This window comes from Hylobates moloch, unplaced genomic scaffold, assembly GCF_009828535.3.
Source record: "Hylobates moloch isolate HMO894 unplaced genomic scaffold, HMol_V3 SCAFFOLD_8, whole genome shotgun sequence".
In the NCBI taxonomy this organism is placed as follows: Eukaryota; Metazoa; Chordata; class Mammalia; order Primates; family Hylobatidae; genus Hylobates; species Hylobates moloch.
The window spans coordinates 76,213,974-76,233,050 of record NW_026652283.1 but is presented as its reverse complement, the minus strand read 5'-3'; the positions used below and the strand labels follow the sequence as shown (position 1 = coordinate 76,233,050).

The following is a 19,077-nucleotide window of genomic DNA, read 5'->3' as shown; positions in this document are numbered from 1 at the left end:
GATGAAACCCCATCTCTACTAAAAATACAAAAATTAGCCAGGCATGGTGGCGGGCACCTGTAATTCCAGCTACTCGGGAGGCTGAGGCAGGAGAATCACTTGAACCCGGGAGGCAGAGGTTGCCGTGAGCCAAGATCATACCACTGCACTCCAGCCTGGTAAACAGAGTGAGACTCCATCTAAAAAAAACAAAAACAACAACAACAACAAAAATTCTCCATTCTGTTCATGAGCCAGGCTTGGGGAATTGCTGGCCTAGAGGACATGAACTAGGGCTTGTTCATCTTTCCATTCCCCTCAGCACAGGACTTTGGCAATGGAAATTATTCAATATAAAGTTGGAGAAGAAACAATTCCTCTTCTGCAAAGGTGAAATTAAAAGTTTCTTCAGTCTTTTCAGACATAGTTAGGGACTAAATTAATGAAGTTAGCTTTGGTTAGCTGAAATTTAACAAATATTTGTTCATTCACTCAACAACCACTTGTTCTATGCAAGTTCATGTATGATTATATATATGAAAGAATAAAAAATTTTGATTCCAGCCGGGCGCGATGGCTCACGCTTGTAATCCCAGCACTTTGGGAGGCCGAGGCGGGTGGATCCCGAGGTCAGGAGATCGAGACCACGGTGAAACCCCGTCTCTACTAAAAATACAAAAAATTAGCCGGGCGTGGTGGCGGGCGCCTGTAGTCCCAGCTACTCAGAGAGGCTGAGGCAGGAGAATGGCATGAACTTGGGAGGCGGAGCTTGCAGTGAGCCGAGATTGCGCCACTGCACTCCAGCCTGGGTGACAGAGCGAGACTCTGTCTCAAAAAAAAAAAAAAAAAATTTTTTTTGATTCCAAATAAGTAATTTCAAATGAATTTTTTGTGAGGTAAAATGTACAAAATATAAAATTTACCATTTTAAACATTTGTAAGTGTCCAATTCAGTGGCATTAAGTATATTTCATGGTGCAACCAATCCTAGCACTTTGGGAGGCTGAGGCAGGAGGGTCATTTGAGCCCAGGAGTTCAAGACCAGTTTGGGCAACGTGGCAAAAGCTTATCTCTACAAAAAATACAGAAATTAGCTGGGCGTGGTGACACACACCTATAGTCCCAGCTATTCGGGAGGCTGAGGTGGGAGGATCACTTGAGTTGCGGAGGTCGAAGCTGCAGTGAGCCGTGATCACACCACTGCACTCCAGCCCAGATGACAGAACAAGACCTTGGCTCAAAAAAAAAAAAAAAGAAAGAAAGAAATGGCACTGGGCAATTTACATTGCCCAATGAGACTGGGCAATGTAATTTATTAAAAAAAAGAGGTTTAATTAGCTTACAGTTCTGCAGGCTATACAGGAGGCATAGTACCTGAATCTGCCTCTGGGGAGGCCTCAGGAAGCTTACAATCATGGTGGAAGGCAAAGAGGGAGCAGGCACATCATGTGGCCAGAGCAGGAGCCAAGAGAGCATGTGTGGGGTGAGGAGAGGGGTCACACACTTTTAAATGACTAGATCTCCTGTGAACTCAAGAGTGTGAGCTCACTCATCAACAAGGGGATGGCCCAAGCCATTCATGAGGGATCTGCCTCCATGACCCAAACACCCCCACCAGGCCCCACCTCCAACACTGGAGATTCCAATTTGACATGAGATTTGGAGGGGGCAAATGTCCAAACTCTATCAACTACCATTCATCCTCCAGAACTTTTCATATTCCCAAACTGAAACTCTATTAAATAATAATTCTCTATTCTCCCCTCCCCACGACCTCGGCAACCAACATTCTACTTTCTGTCTCTATGATTTGACTATTCTAGGTACTTCAAATAAGTGAAATCACACAGTATATGTCCTTTCGTGGCTGGCTTATTTCACTTAGCGCAATGTCTTTGAGGCTTATCTTTGTAATATGTGCCAGAATTTCTTCCCTCTTTAAGGCTGAATAATATCCCATTGTGTGTATGTACCACGTTTTGTTTACCCGTTGATGGACTCCTGGATTGCTTTCACCTTTTGGTTATTGTGAATGATGCTGCTGTGGACATAGGTGTACAAGGACCTATTTAAGTTCCTGTTTTCAGTTCATTTGGGTATATTCCTAGGAGTGGAATTGCTAGGTCATATGGTAATTCTATATTTAACTTTTTGAGGAACTGAAACACTGTTTTCCACAGCGGGTGCAGGCTTTTTCATTTACATTTTACATTTGTGCAATGTACACAGGTTCCAGTTTCTCCACATCCTCCTTAACACTTGTTATTTTCTGTTGTTTTTTAAAAAAAAATTATAGCCATCGCATGATGGCTCATTCCTATAATCTCAGAATTTTGGGAGGCCGAGGCAGGTGGATTGCTTGAGCTCAGGAGTTCAAGACCAGCCTGGGCAACATGGCGAAAGCCGATCTCTACAAAAAATACAAAAATTAGCTGGGCACAGTGGTCTGTGCCGGTAGTCTCAGCTACCTGGGGAGGCTGAGGCAGGAGAATCACTTGAACCCAGGAGGCAGAGGTTGCAGTGAGCTGAGATCGCTCCACTGCACTCCAGCCTGGGTGATAGGAGTGAAACCCTGTCTCGAAATAAATAAATAAATAAAATTGTAGCCACCCTGGTGAGTGTGGTTTTGATTTGCATTTCCCTAATGACTAGGGATGTTGAACATCTCTTCATGGGCTTAGTGGCCATCAGATGAATTCAAACGAACTGTTAAGTGGAAGACTCTGTTTATGTTGATTTAAATTGGCAAGTCAAACAGTCTGAATGAATGAGATAAATGTAATACAGATTGAGTATCCCTTATCCAAAACACTCGGGACCAGAAGTGTCTTGGATTTAGAATCTTTTTGGATGTTGGAATATTTGCATTATATTTACTGGTTGAGCAGCCCTCATCTGAAAATCTCTAATCTTAAATGTTCCAGTGACATTTTCCTTTGAGTATCATGTCTGCACTCAAAAAACTTTGAAATTTGTGGGGTTTTTTTGTTTGTTTGTTTTGAGACAAAGTCTCGCTCTGTCACCCAGGCTAGAGTGCAATGGCATGATCCCGGCTCATTGCAACCTCCACCTCCCAGGTTCAAGTAATTCTCCCGCCTCAGCCTCCCAAGTAGCTGCATGTGCATGCCACCACACCCTGCTAGTTTTTTGTATTTTTAGTAGAGACGGGGTTTCACCATGTTGGCCAGGCTGGTCTTGAACTCCTGACCTCAGGTGATCTGCCCACCTCGGCCTCCCAAAGTGCTGGGATTATAGGCATGAGTCACTGTTCCTGGCCTGAAATTTGGAGCATATCGTATTTTGGATTTTTTTGGATTAGGAATACTCAACTTGTGTTTATAATTGTGAATTTAAAAATATTTTGTGATACACTAGGAAAGGATTCATTGAAGCTGAAAATAACATGAAACAAAAGAGTATAACAAATTTTTATTGGGATACTTGCCAACAATCTCTGTTTTTCTAACAAATATTCTACTGGTCTGCTGTCAATAATAATAATAATAATAACAATAGGCTGGATGCGATGGCTCACACCTGTAATCCCAGCACTTTGGGAGGCTGAGGCGGGCGGATCACTTGAGGGTCAGGAGTTTGAGACCAGCCTGGCCAACATGGTGAAACCCTGTCTCTACTAAAAATACAAAATATCTGATGGGCGTGGTGGCGTGCACCTGTAATTCTAGCTACTCAGGAGGCTGAGGCAGGAGAATCGCTTGAACCTGGGAGGCAGAGGTTGCAGTTCCAACAGAGTGTGACTTCTCAAAAAAATAATGATAATAAATGGTTTAAAGCAAAATCCAAATCCCACAAGTGTTTGTTGAGTTTATAACATGAATAGAACTAAAATGACAACAATAGCCCCAGGACCAGAAGGGGAGAAATGGAAGTGTGCTATTGTAAGGATCTTATACTATGCATGATGTGGCAGTAACATCACTTGAAGGTAGACTGACAAAGTGAAGATGTATGCTATAAACTCTGAAGCAGCCACAAAAATAACACAGCAAAGTGTTGTGACTAATAAGCCAACAAAGGAGTGAAAAGAATCACAAAAATACTCAATTCAAAAGAAAGCAAAAAAAAAAAAAAAAAAAAAAAAGGAAAGGGGAACAAAAAAACAGATGGGACAAACAGAACCCAAATAGCAAGATGGTAGATTTAAACCCAACAATACCAGTAATCACATTAAAGGTAATTGGTCAAAACACCCAGTTAAAAGGAAGAGACCATTAGACTGCATTTAAAAAGCAAGACCCAACTGTATGCTGACTGTAAGAAATCTGCATTAAATATAAAGCTGGGCACAATGGCTTGTGCCTATAATCCCAGCACTTTGGGAGGCTGAGGTGGGCAGATCACCTGAGGTCGGGAGTTTGAGACCAGCCTGGGTAATATGGAGAAATCCCATCTCTACTAAAAATACAAAAATTAGCTGGGCATGGTGGCACATGCCTGTAATCCCAGCTACTCGGGAGGCTGAGGCAGGAGAATCGCTTGAACCTGGGAGGGTGGAGGTTGCAGTGAGCTGAGATCACTCCATTGCACTCCAGCCTGGGCAACAAGAGTGAAACTCCATCTCAAAAAAAAAAAAAAAAAAAAAAGCCAGTCATGGTGGCATGAGGCTGTAGTCCCAGCTATTCAGGAGGCTGAGGTGGGAGGATCGCTTGAACCCAGAAGGCAGAGGTTGCAGTGAGCCAGTATCACACCACTGCACTCCTGCCCGGTGACAGAGCCAGATCCTGTCTCAAAAATAAATAAATACAAATGAAAAATAAATAAAAAATACTAGGCATGGTGGCATGTGCCTGTAGTCCCAGCTACTGAGGAGGCTGAGGCAGGGGGATCACTTGAGCCCCAGTATTCAAGGCTGCAACGAGCCATGATTGTGCCACCGCACTCCAGCCTGAGCATGGAGACCCCATCACTTTTTTAAAGAAATAAAATAAATATATACAAATAGTGTAAAGCTGAAGGAACAGAAAATTATGCACCATACCAACACCAATCTAAAAAAACTGAAGTGGCTATATTAATATCAGACAAAGTAGATTTCAGGACAGAGAATAGTACCAGGGATAAAGAGGGTCATTTCAAAATAATATGTCAATTCATCAAGAGAACATAACAAATAACAATTCTAAAAACCCAATAATCCTAATAATCTAGCAATCTTTATTCCTTTACTTTCTTTTTTTTTTTGAGACGGAGTCTTGCTCTGTCGTCCAGGCTGGAGTGCAATGGCACGATCTCGGCTCACTGCAACCTCCGCCTCCCGGGTTCAAGCGATTTTCCTGCCTCAGCCTCCTGAGTAGCTGGGATTATGGGCGTGAGCCACCACGCCTGGCTAATTTTTGTATTTTTAGTAGAGATGAGGTTTCACTATGTTTGTCAGGCTGGTCTTGAACTCCTGACCTCGTGATCTGCCTGCCTCGGCCTGCCAAAGTGCTGGGATTACAGGCGTGAGCCACCGCACCCAGCCTCCTTTACTTTCTTAATAAACTTGCTTTCACTTAAAAAATATATATATCTAGCAATCCTAAAACCTAATAACAGCTTCAAAATACATGAAGCAAAAATGAATGGAACTACAAGAAGAAATAGACAAATTCACAATTAACATTGAAAATTTCAGCACCCCTCTCTCAATAATTAATAAAACAAGTAGACAGAAATCAGTAAGGATAGAGAAGATTTGAACAACACTATCACTGAGTTGACTCAATAACAGCAGAATCCACATTCTTTTCAAGTACACATACTCTGGGTCACAAAACAATTCTCAATACATTTAAATGAATTCAAGACACACAAAGTATGTTTTCTAACCGCAATGGAATTGAATTAGTAGTCAGTATAGAAAGATCTCTGGAAAGTCCCCAAATATTTGAAAACTAAACAATATACTTCTAAATAATCCTTGGATCAAAGAGGAAATCAAATAGGAGATTAGAAATCATTTTGAAAAGAATGAAAATACGACATTTCAGAATTTGTGGGATGCTCAGTACAGATGAGATGAACAAATTCCTTGAAAGATACAAACTTCAAAAACTCACTCAAGAAACAGACAACCTAGGCTGGGCACGGTGGCTCACGCCTGTAATCCCAGCACTTTGGGAGGCTGAGTCAGGTGGATCACCTGAGGTCAGGAGTTTGAGACCAGCCTGGCCAACATGATGAAACCCTGTCTCTACTAAAAATAAAAAAATTAGCCAGGCATGATGGTGCGCACCTATAATCCCAGCACTTTGGAAGGCCAAGGAGGGCAGATCACTTGAAGTCAGGAGTTCGAGACCAGCCTGGCCAACATAGTGAAACCCTGTCTCTACTAAAAATAAAAAAAATTAGCTGGGTGTGATGGCATGCACCTATAGTCCCAGCTACTCAGGAGGCTGAGGGAGGAGAATTGATTGAACCTGGGAGGCAGAGGCTGCAGTGAGCCAAGATCGTGCCGCCACACTCCAGCTGGGCAACAGAGCAAGACTCCGTCTCAAAAAAAAAAAAAAAAAAAGCCTGAGACTGGGTAATTTATAAAAGAAAGAGGTTCAATTGACTTGCAGTTCTGCATGGCTATGGGAGGCTCATGAAACTTACAATCATGGCAGAAGGGGAAGGGGAAGCAGGCACCTTCTTCACAAGGCAGCAGGAGAGAGTGAGTGCGAGAACAAAGAAGTGCCACACTTTAAAACCATCAGCTCTCTGCGAACTCACTCACTATCATGAGAACAGCATGGGGGAAACTGCCCCTATGATCCAATTACCTCCCACCTGGTCCTTCCTCTGACACGTGGGGATTACAACTTGAAATGAGATTTGGGTACCCAGAGCCGAACTGTATCAGCCCATGTCCATGAAAGGAATTGAATTTGAAGTTAAAAACCTTCCCACAAAGAAAACTCCAGACCTAGATGGCTTCACTGGAGAATTCTATTGAAAATTTAAGGGAGGAATAATGCCAAATCTATGAATAAGTGATGCAAAATATTATTTTTATAGTAAAACTGGATGTTATAGAGCAGAGGGCAAAATCTGCAGGAATTTTAAGTTTACCCTTAAAATCCTCCGAGGATTCCTTGGAGATATCTTGAGCCTGGGACAGGCAGCTTTGGGCTCTTACCAGATGCCTGGGGACTCTGTTTCTTCTCTCTCTTGGGGACACCAGGACAAAAGAGGGCAGGACATGCTTGGGATCTCTCAGTGGTTGGTGAGGAAGCTGGGACTGGCCCTCGGGGTGGCTAACCAGGCAGCCCTGGCTCAAGTCTCTGCCTGTCCATCACCCCTATCCCAAATGTGTGTTTAGTACCTTGACATCTGGCCTGAGTATTATTTGAGCTATAAAGTGTGCAATCTTCCGTAAGGTAGGGATTGTGACAATAGCCTGCCTTTTTTTTTTTTTTTTTTTGGGACAGGATTTCACTCTGTTGCCCAGGCTGGAGTGCAGTGGCTCAATCATGGCTCATTGCAGCCTTGACCTCCTAACCTCAAGCTCTCCTCCTGAGTAGCTGGGACCACAGGTGTGCGTCACCACATCCAGCTAATTTTTGTATTTTTTGTAGAAACAGGTCACCCAGGCTGATCTTGAACTCCCAGGCTCAAGCGATCCTCCCACCTTAGCCTCCCAAAGTATTGGTATTGCAGACGTGAGCCACAGTGCCCTGCCAACAATATCTTGTCTTATCAATGAGGAAGCAGAGGCCCTTCTGATGGATGGGAGATTTGCCTGAGGCCACCGGGGGTTGGAATCTGATTCCCTGTGACTGACCACGTTCTAGTCCCCTGGCATTCAGGGCTCCGTCTCCCACACTCATTTCATTGTCCCCTACACCTGCCTTTTAGTCAAACTAGATGTTTGCTGTTACCCAAATAGGACTCCTCCTGGAATGGGCACCCCAACTCCATCCCCAGCCCCCCACAGCTCACTCTCAGACCCCCAGTCCACACCTGAAGCCTTGGCTTGGATGCCCTCTCTCCCAGGAGCCTTTCCTGAGCCCCCTTCCCACCATACCATCCAGCCCTCTCTTTCCCATCTTGGGTCACCATTGTTCCTATTGCCAAACCAACTTTTATTTTCCTCAGTCCTAAGCATTCGGGCACCAACTCAGACTGGGGGGTGGTGGGTAGGCAGAAGAGGGAGTGAGAGAGACCACTGAAGAACTAAGAGGAGCTGGGCCAGAGCTGGGGTCTGGGAAGTGAGGAGGAGAAGACTTGAGATGAGGCTGGAAAGGGTCGGAAAAGCCTTCATCCACTGGCAGCCATGTGTGAGTGGGGATGTGGGAGCAGAAGAGCCATTGTGTCAGGTTCTAGAAGTTTCCCTTGGGCTGCTGTGTAGAGAATAAGAGAGCAGGGAGATCAAGAGGCAACTGGGAGGCCACTGACTGCTCCCTCTCGGGAGAGATGATGGAGGTCTGGACCAGGATGAGGGCAGAAGTTGGCACATTTGGGATCATTTAGGAAGTAAAACCACCGAAGGCTGGTTAACAGACATGAAAGTACAGCTAGGTCAGAGGAATAAGTCCTAGTGTTACACAGCACCGTAGGCTGACCATAATTAACAACTTATTGTTATTGAATTATATTTTAAAATAGCTAGAAGAATGGATTTTTTTTTTTTGAAATGAATGCTTGCTCTGTTGGCCAGGCTGGAGTGCAGTGGCATGATCTTTGCTCACTGCAACCTCCGCCTCCCTGGTTCAAGTGATTCTCCTGCCTCAGCCTCCTGAGTAGCTGGGATTACAGGTGTGCGCCACCATGCCTGGCTAATTTTTTTTATATTTTTAGTAGAGACAGGGTTTCACCATGTTGGTCAGGCTGGTCTTGAACTCCTGACCTCATGATCTGCCCGCCTCGGCCTCCCAAATTCACGCCTGGGATTACAGGCGTGAGCCATCGTACGCAGCCAAAGAGTGGATTTTGAATCTTTCTAACACAAAGAAATGATAAGTATTTGAGGTGATGGATATGTTAATTACCCTGATTTGATCACTAAACATTGTATATATGTATTAAAATATCACACTATAACCCATAAATATATACAGTTATTAGGTGTCAATAAAAAATAAAAGCAGGCCGGGCGCAGTGGCTCACGCCTGTAATCCCAGCACTTTGGGAGGCCGAGGCGGGTGGATCACGAGGTCAGGAGATCGAGACCACGGTGAAACCCCGTCTCTACTAAAAATACAAAAAAAAATTAGCCGGGCGTGGTGGTGGGCGCCTGTAGTCCCAGCTACTCGGAGAGGCTGAGGCAGAAGAATGGCGTGAGCCCGGGAGGCAGAGCTTGCAGTGGGCCGAGATCACACCACTGCCCTCCAGCCTGGGTGACAGAGCAAGACTCTGTCTCAAAAAAAAAAAAAAAAAAAGCATACTGGGTGCAGTGGCACACGTTTGTAGTCTCAGCTACTGGAAAGGCTGGGGTGGGAGGATTGCTTGACCCCAGGAGTTCGAATTTAGCCTTTTAAAAAGTAAAATTTAACTAGCCTGGGCAATATGGTGAAACTCCATCTCTACAAAAAATACAAAAATTAACTAGGTTTGATGGCATGTGCCTGTAGTTCCAGCTACTCAGGAGGCTGAGGTGGGAGAGTCACCTGAGCCCAGGAGGTCGAGGCTGCAGTGAGATCGTGCCACTGCACTCCAGCCCGGGCAGCAGAGTAAGACCCTATCTCAAAAAATAAAATAAAATTTAGAAAAAACAAAATAAGGAAAAAGTAAAACCAATGGACTCCGGTGTTATTGGAAGAGAGCCCTGCCTAGTCTCACAGGGAGTGAATCATTGCCTGACATCTTTGTCCCAGCATGCACCCTGCAGTTTCAGTTCTGTGTGACAACAACCAGGAGGCACTGCTGCAGCCAGGATCTCTGGTCCATGAGACCATCCCTCCCCAGCCCTACAGGTGGCGCTGCAGGCTCCTCTTCCATGCAGGCCACTACCGCCTGCAAAGCAATGGAATGTGGGCCTGTGAGGATGAATGGACAGGCAATTGCTGAGATCTATGTTGCAGAGATCAGCTCAAATGAAATTCCTGGTGGGGTGGAAATGTCAAAGCCCTTTACCCCACAATGCTGGGGAACCTGGGCTCAGGCATGTGCAGAGGTCTCTGCTTGTCTCCAATTAAACTCTTAAAGGGATAAAACACCTCATCCAGTTCTGAATTGGGTGGGGATTTCTCAGTCTTTTGGACATACAGGAGTGGAGATGGAAACTTCCAGAATTTAAAGTGTGGTGTATGGATGGGAAGTTTTTGTTAAAACTCTGATCAGTAGGCCGGACGCAGCAGCTCACACCTGTAATCCCAGCACTTTGGGAGGCCAAGACTGGTGGATTGCTTGAGCTCACGAGTTCGAGACCAGCCTGAGCAACATGGGGAGACCCTGTGTATACAAAGAATACAAAAATTAGCTGGGTGTGGTGGTGCACACCTGTAGACCCAGCTTACTCGGGGCTGAGGTAGGAGGTTCACTTGAGCCCAGGAGCCGAGGCTGCAGTGAGCCAAGATCACACCACAGCACTCCAGCCTGAGCCACAAAGTGAGACCCTGCTTCAAACAAACAAAACAAAAACACTCTGGCCGGTTGTCCCTTTCTCCTGTGAAAACATGTGTAAAACATATGTATAGAATGTTCAGATCTGAAATCACTAAAAACATAAAAACATACCATGTACAACTTGCTGTACTAATTAATACTACCTGAGGTACTTTGATGAAGACTTGAGGCAGAAACCCACATTTTGGGGGCAAGCATTTGCCAGTGTTGGAAACTGTTGTGGTTGGGAGGTAAGACCCAGATCAAGGAGGGGGCTGACCTGGACGGGGAGGGTCCCATGGCCTGATGATGGTTTTTTTTTTGAGACAGAGTCTCGCTCTGTCACCTAGGCTGGAGTGCAGTGGTGCCATCTTGGTTCACTGCAACCTCCACCTCCCAGGTTCAAGCAATTCTTGTGCCTCAGCCTCCCGAGTAGCTGGGATTACAGGTGCACGCCACCATGCCTGGCTAATTTTTGTATTTTTAGTAGAGATGGGGTTTCACCATGTTGGTCAGGCTGGTCTCAAACTCCTGACCTCAGGTGATCCACCTGCCTCGGCCTCCTAAAGTGTTGGGATTATACCTCTGCCCCTTCAAAAACCTTCTTTCTAGCTTGCATTCATTCATTCATTCATTCATTCATTATTATTATTATTGAGACAGCCAAAGTGCTGGGATTACAGACATGAGCCACTGCACCCAGCCCCCTCTTCTCATTTAAATCTCAGATAGTTTCATTTTTCTCTTATACTTCATGTTCCGACATCCAGAATAGTGTGCCCCTGGGAGAGAAGTGAACTGTGAACTTGGCAGATTTGAGGGCTGCTATGGACTGAGCTATGGCCTCCAACCAAACCCAAATTCATAATTTGAAGCTCTAACCCCTAATGTGACTATATTTGGAGAGAGAGGTTCTGTAAAAAGGTAGCTAAGGTTAAACGAGGTCCTAAGAGTGAAGCCCTGATCTGATGGGATTAGTGTCCTTATACTGTAAGAGGCACTGGAGAGGGCTCGCTCCTCCTGCCCCCACACAGGCAAGGCCACCTGCAAGCCCAGCAGAGAGCCTTGCTGGAAACTGAAGGGGCAACATCTTGATTTTGGACTTCCCAGCCTCCAGCACAGTGAGAAGCACACTTAGGTTATTTGAGCCACCCAGCCTATGGTACTGTCTCATGGCAGCTTGAGCTGACTGAGGCTTCAGCAGCTTTCAGGTCCAGGCTATGGGGCAGTGGCAGGACCCCTGACCCTAGGGCAGCCCTTTCCTGTCTTGCCAGCTGAACCAGGAACAAAGGGCTCATTCTTCCCAAGGTTGTGCCTGACCTAGAATAAACCACCAAAACCAGCGTGAATACAGGCCCTGAGTGTCCAACCTGGGTTGCCAGCACCCCCTGGGCCCAACTCAGGAACTTTCCTCATCTTGCCCTTAGAGCCATGTCTGGGCAACCCCCCTTCTCTGGAGTGAAGACTGCAGCAGGAGACCTAGCTTTAGGTCCTCCCTGAGCAGGGGAAGGAGCCTGTAGTCAGCACAGTTCTGTTCTGCTGTGCTGTTCCTTTCCCCACTTTCTGTGTGTAGGTGTTTTCACGATTCATACTGCAGATCCGTGTGTCCGTAAAACCCAATCCCTGAGGGTCGATTTCTGGAATCCCACCCAGCGCGGTGGCCAACAGCCCTCATCCTCCTCTCCCCTCTTCCTCCTCCCAAAGAGGACCAGAGAGGACACATGGGCCCCAGGTCCTGCAGGCAGAGCCTCGCCCTGGAGGCGGGAAAGCAGGACAAGCTGTTTGAAGTGGTTTTTTCCCTTCATGGCAGGACCCAGATCCTGCCCTACACACACCCATCTTGGGAGGGGACCTTTGGTGGGAGCAGGGGGACAGCTGTGATCCCAGCTCTGCAGCAAGAGGCATCTGTGTGGCCCTCAGCAGAGGACGATAGAGGGTTCCTTTTGGGGATGATGGAAATATTTTGGAATTGACTGTGGCGTTGTTGCACAACTTGGTGAATATATTAAAACCCCCTGAATAATATACTTCAAATAGGTGAATTGTGTGGTATGTGAATTATATCACAATGAAGCTGATAACCAACAGGTCAGGGCTGTGTCAAGGACAGTTACGATCAGTTGAACAGCTGTGTGCTGGGCCACCACCCCTGAGAGCCAGGCCCCGATTGCCCAGCCTGGCCTGCTACGGGCAGAAGTCTGTGCTTCCTAAATGTCTGTAGTCACACAACGCACGGTGACAAAGGCGCCCCCCAGCCAGGTGGCCCTGCCTGTGAACTGTTAGGAATTCCAACTTCTTCTGAGCCCGCATCTGCCTAGCAGTGTTCTAAAGGCATTAACACTTCTCTTATTTCATTCTCACAACAGCCTTGTGAGGCCGTCATGATTCCCACTGAACAAATGAGGAAACTGAGGCTTGGGGAGAGGACTGCCCCATGCACTGAGCAGAGGGTGGTGGGGGTAGTTTTGGTCTGGGGAGTTTGCCCCCAGCTCTGCCCGCCCCTGTCAGGCTCAGCTGCCACAGCCTTTGCCCAAGTGGGTAGGGACGTGAGAGGTCACCAGCATGCCCTCCTTGCAGCTGCATCCCGGCTCGTGGCTGTGTGCATTGTAGCCTCAGCCTCCCCTTTACCAGCAGGGGTGGGAGGGGCTTTCCCTGGTGCCAGGAAAGTTTGTCCTAGGCTGCTGTGGGGCCATGCTGGCCTCCTGCTCAGCTGCCTATGCCATGAGGCCCCGCCAGGCCTTGCTAGCTGACAGGTCAGGCCACACCAGCCTCCAGTCAGGCCTCCGGCACTGTCTTGGCTTCCTGTGCTTCCTAAGCAGGGGCTGAGGGAGAAATGACAAGTTCGTCAGGCTCCCATGAGGACCCAGCGATGGCTTCCAGCACACTCCGCACCAAGCACGCCCTATGCTAAGCACGTTACACACTAAGTCTTCTCGCCAAAAAGGAGGCAGAGTTTTTCAGGAGCTCACTATGGCCTGGGATTCCTGAATGTCCCAGCTTCCTGCAGAGTCTTGATGTCCCAGGACTGGGTCTGGGTGACTGGGTCAGGGGTCTTGACTCTCCTCCCTCATCCTGCCCAGGCCCCAGCGCCTGCTGCCCAGGCTCTCGTCCTCTTCACAAGCTGTGTGGGCCTGGGAGAGGCCGGGCAGGCTGGGGGTGAGGGCAGCTGCCCCTCCTGTCCCTCTGCTTTGGGTTAGCCAGGCCTCCCAGGTCCTTGGGGCATGGCTAGCCAGTGTAGATGGGCTCACCAGGCTGCAGGCTGGGCCTGTGCCTATGGCTCAGGTGTCCTTGTCCCAGTATTTTCCTTTAGATTCTCTGCAGGGGCCTGTGGGCTCTGGAGACGCACAGGACCTGAGCCCCGGGCTGTTCCTATCATCCTGTAGGACCAGGGCCCTTCTAGGGAGCCTACTGCATGATTCCTCTTTTGAGGGCCCTAGGGGCAGTAGGGTACAGAAGGTGGGATCTCTAGACTCACAAAGACCCAGGTTCCAATCCCAGGTCTGCCCTCAACACACTGGTGAACAGGCATCAGCCCAGGGCACCTCCCTGGGACCAAACCACATCACCCCATGCCTGCTCCCTCTGGAATTGGTGTTGAGGCAAACACAGGCACAGCCCCTGGCACTGCTAGACCTGGCTGGGTAGCTAAGTGGGGGGCAGTTGCCTGACCTTGGCTTTGACAGGTTTATTCTCTCCAGACGGTCAAGACAGGTGGACATGTCCACAAATGTGTCTCATACTCGCAACAGCTCTGAGATTTCCTGGGGACTCCACCAGTGGCCGGGGCACCCAGCCCTCCTCCCCCAGCACTAGTTTGTTCTTGGCCAGTACAAGGTTTTGCACAGTTGACCCTTATAAACAGGGCTGACCCCAGCTGAGCCCGAGCAGCAGGGGGAGAAATCCACTGTGGTCAGCAGTGTGAGGGCAGTCACCTAGGAACAGCAGAGCAGGCCGGGGCTGGAGCTTGGGACTGCAGAATTCTGTGTGACATCAGAAGCTCCTGGGCCAGTTGTCACATGGGAGTCCCAGGCCCCATTGGCAAGACCCAGAAATCTGCATTTTAACAAGTTGAGGGGGACAGTTCCACACTTGGGATTGAGGACCTCTCATGCCATCCTGAGGGTCCCTTTTCCCCCAGGACGGACGAAGGCTGCCCTGTCTCTGCTTCTCTGAGATGCCTAGTTAAAAGGATATGACAAGGACGAGGGACAACAAGCAAGTGAACCTCCCTACCCCAGGAGAGCTGACTGCAAGGCTGTGGGGACCTGGGGGAGGTGGGGCGGCCCTGAGAGTGCCTCGTCAGCTTCCAGACCGAGGCAATTCCACAGCCCGCTCAGGGCCAGGCGGACTGAGGTCACAATGAGGGACGTAGGTCTCAGCCTCTCAGCTAGAAGGCAGGTTGCAGTCAAATGTCACCTGGTGATGAATGGGAGGCAGCGACAGTTCTGGAGGTTGAGGGCAGTTGCAGGTGATTCCAAGGGGACTTGGGACACCCAGGTCCTGGCCCAGGGCCAAGGACACCAGCCTCCCTAATGCACCCTCCACCCTTTCTTCCTCAGAACCTGCACTGGCTGCAAACACATCAAAGAAAACATTTCAGGGCCAATTCATTTTTCTCAAAACATATATTTACCCCTCCTCTCAGTACATCTTTGAGCACCTTTCCCAGAATCTCAGGAATGTATAGACCCCCGCCCCATACTTCATACCCGCCCTAGGCCTTGGTGATGAGGCCCCTCACAGCTTGTGCAATGGCATCCTTGTCAATACCGAACATCTTCAGCAGCTCAGCCGGCTTCCCACTTCTTGGTACCCGGTTAACTGCCAGATGGGTGACAGTGATGCCAGGCTCGCCCACTACTGCACTGGACACAGCCTCACCAATGCCACCTAGAAATGAAAGGAGGGGAGTCAGAAGACGAGGCCTCAGGGTGAGCAGTGGTGGGCCCAGCCCTCTGTCAGCCTTAGTCAAGGATGGAGGAGGCTGCATACGCACTGCCTTTCTCCACCTGTAGCCATGAGCCCATCACATAACTCATTGTTTTTTTTTTATTCTAAAGAGACGGGTATCGCCATGTTGCCCAGGCTGGTCTCCAACTCCTGGGCTCAAGAAATCCACCGTCCTCAGCCTCCCAAAGTGCTGGGATTGCAGGCGTGAGCCACCATGCATGGCTCAGAACTATTTTTGTAAGCCCAAATATGGCCTCTAAATGTTTCAAACACCATTGTTGGTGACCGGCCAGCCACCGCCCACAGTCTGATTATCTACATTTGACCCCAGAGTCAAAGCCCATCTCTCCCACTGGGGCCTCCTCCTTAGAGGGGCTGGTGTGTACTTGGGAGCCTGCTGTGTGAAGGACTCACAAATACCAGAAATTCTGCATTGCTTTCCAAGCTGCACCATAGCTTCTACCCTACGCTACCTCAGGGACACCACCATCCACCATTTAGCAGCAAGGTTGGCATCCTCACCAGCTTCCTGGGCAGCAGGAGCTCCACAGAGCTCATCAGCAGCTGTGAGTTAGCTGGGTCCCCAGGCCAACCCTGAGGCCTGTTAACAGACCATGTCCCAGCTGCTCTGAGGGACAGCTCTGGGTGTTCTGGGCCACAGCTGCCCTCCTGGGGCTCAGACAGAAGAGGCACATCCAACGCTCGGGCTGTCTGGCCCTGCCCCTTGCCCAGCCTGCCTGCCCCCAGGCCTCCTTACCTTCGTAATAATGGTCCTCCACGGTGAGGATCCTGCCCTTGGTGGCACGAGCGCTGTCGAGAATGAGTTTTCTGTCCAGGGGCTTGATGGTGAAGGGGTCCAGCACGCGGATGTTGATCTTTTCTGTGAGGGAGAGCACACGGCGTGGCTAAGGAGGGCTGGGCACCACTGTCTGCCCTGGTGGGGGCCTGGTGGGACATCCTGAGGGCTGCGTGTAGCTAAGAGCTCAGCCTGCAGGCCTGTCCCCGTCCCAGGAAGAACCACTTGCCACCTCGTTCCCATGGTTGAGCTCATGCTTGCCAATCCCTTGCACTGGGGCATCTGGTCCAGCTGTGTTGCCCGCAGTATCCAAGAACCCAGAGTGGAGTGTGCAGGCCCTGAGCGCCTTCCCTCATCCTCCCACAACCTTGAAGACATAAGGGAATGCGAGAAAACACTCCAGGTGTCCGGCCTGATGGAAGGTGAGCGTTGATGCGGTGACATGGGGGAGCTGCAGCCCGCAGAGTGATCAGAGGCCCACGTGTGGCCCCAGCAGCAGAAGCACCTTCTCAGAAGGACAAACCCATGCTTGCCAGCCCCTGCTTAAAACTCACCCCCCTGGGTCTCCCCGTGCCTGAAGATGGACTCCTCTGGCTCCTCCAGCCCCATCTTGCTCCTGCCTGGCCCTGCTCCGGCCTCCCTTCACTCTCCTCTCTGCTAATCAATTCCTACCCATTCTGAAGCCACTTTCTGGAAGATGCCACACCTGCCCCCTCTTTCGTGCTAAAACATGACATCTCTTATGTGATTCTATTGCAGAAGAGGCCAATGCCTCTCCTCTAGCCAACACTGTGAGCTCGCAGTAGTAACAGAATACCAAGTCACATGCATGTAACCCTCAGGAGAGCCCTGCGGGCAAGGGGCTAATATCTCCATTTTACAGATAGGAAAACAGGCATGGTGATAGTGAATAACTTACTTCCTTAACTAGTGCCTGGCTGACTGATTCCAGCCCAGCTGGCAGGCTCCAGGCCACTGATCTGACCACCATGCTGGGGGGGTCTCGACTTTAGAGTCATAGGGTAAGGACTGTGGGCACTGCAGCCCCAGGACTTAGCATCATGCCAGACAGAACAAGTGCCCAAAGGATGGCTTTAATTGCCATCATTATTTAATGAAATGAAATTCTTTTTCTTTAGCTGTGAGCTCTTCAAGAAAGAACAGAAAGAACGAAAGAAAGAACCCCAAGACCTAGCATGCAGTGGCCGCTCAGTTGATGACTTTGGAGGCCCCTTCTCCTCACCTTTCTTCAGCAGCTCGGCAGCGGCCAAGGCCTCGTGCAGGGTCACCCCAGCCCCGATCACGGTCACCTGGTCATCCTTGCTCTTCAGGACCACCTGGGGGTGACACAGAGGGTGAGTGAGGCTCAGGGCCTTGGGGCAGGGTGTGCCCTGACTGCTGGGAGTCACAGCAGGGAGGGTCCAGGCAGCTCTGTGGGCTCCTGGGGCATGCGAGGCGCTGACCTTGGCTTGTCCAACCTGGAAGTCCTCACTGTTGTTATAGATGATGGCATTTTCTGGGCGGCTGGTCCGGATGAAGCAGATACCCTGAGATCGAAACAGATAAATTGAGGATACAGGATGTGGCACATTCAACCTCAGAGACGAGGTCTTTCTAGAGAGGCCATCCCTTCCCATGGGAGTGTCACTGCATCCTGGCTACTCCAGCAGGGAAAAGGGCCTTGCCTGCCCTCTGCCACCCGCACCCCACTTGAACACTCTGAGAACTACCCACCACCTTGCAGCCCCAGACCGAAGGCAACTTTCCACCAGGTAGACTGGCTGCAGGTGGGCTACTCTCGCAGACTGCACCAGGCAGAGGGGCAGGAACCACACGCACTGGGTCTGTGGTGTGCAGCTCCGGGCCTGGACCACAGGGCTCAGCTCATCCTTGCCTGTCTTAGAGAACCCAACTCAGGAGGGTGGACAGGTGTCAACTGCCGGACCAGCCTGGGCTGCCAGGATTCTCAGCGAAAACATACTGTGGCAATCAGTTGACAGTGTCTGCCACGTGGCAGTAAGTGGGGCGTGTATTTCATTTTTTCTTGTCTAACTTCCACAAGCTACACAAACACCAGGGGCAAGGTCAGGAAACACACCCTGGGGCAGCAGTGACCAGCTCTGGCCTCCTCTTCTGTTTCCCTTGGAAAGCGATGGCTACCAGCAGGAGAAACGGCAGCCATGCAACCTACCTTTGTATTGGCGGCTAGTTCCACTGCCTTCTCTGTAGCAACGCCATCACTTGGGTAAAAGACAGTTGATGTGGGGACTGACCGAAACATAGCCAGATCTTCCAGGGCCATCTGGGAGGGCCCATCTTCCCCTGAGGTGTGGGGAAAGGATATGCAGAAATAAGACCCCCCCATCCATGGGCTGGACTCCTGGCCCATCCCCCTCCCATACCTCCTGGTGCAAAAGTCAAGGGAGCTCCAGGTGTAAATGCCCTGGCTAAACTCACCGATGGAAACGCCGCAGTGGGAGCCGCAGAGGTTGATATTGCTCTCGGAGATGGCGGCCATGCGAATCTGGTCAAAGGCCCGCGTGAAGAAGGCTGCAAAAGTGCTGCAGAAGGGCACCGTCCTGTTGCGGGTGGCACAGCCCACCGCGATGCTCACCTGGGGGCAGGTGGGGCAGGGTCAGCCCAAAGGGGAAGGCAGAGGGTGGTCGGGGAGCCTAGGACCCCTTTCGTGGAGAAGGCCACAGTTTGTGTATAGATTGTCCATCCTTTCTGGGCTTCTGAATGTGTCCCCCACCACCTTCTTCTGCAGAGACTGGTCCTCCCAACCCCTCCCTAGGGTCCGAGGGCAGTAGCCTCATGCCTGCTGA

At 49.6% G+C, this 19,077-nt stretch overlaps 1 protein-coding gene across 4 annotated transcripts in view; it reads right to left on the bottom strand.

The window, feature by feature from the left end:
- Positions 1-14,176: 14,176 nt before the first annotated feature.
- TKT (transketolase) overlaps positions 14,177-19,077 on the bottom strand; it is a 31,673-nt gene continuing 26,772 nt past the window's right edge. For 2 of the 4 annotated variants that reach the window (XM_058442730.1, XM_032161281.2), the window contains 6 exons: positions 18,710-18,866; positions 18,444-18,574; positions 17,716-17,799; positions 17,496-17,589; positions 16,214-16,336; positions 14,177-15,396 (listed from right to left, as the gene is read on the bottom strand). In XM_058442730.1, the coding sequence (XP_058298713.1) occupies positions 15,221-15,396; positions 16,214-16,336; positions 17,496-17,589; positions 17,716-17,799; positions 18,444-18,574; positions 18,710-18,866 (765 nt within the window). In that variant the 3' untranslated portion in view covers positions 14,177-15,220. The remainder of the gene's footprint in view (positions 15,397-16,213; positions 16,337-17,495; positions 17,590-17,715; positions 17,800-18,443; positions 18,575-18,709; positions 18,867-19,077) is intronic. The other 2 variants (XM_032161282.2, XM_058442731.1) reach the window with 2 other exon arrangements.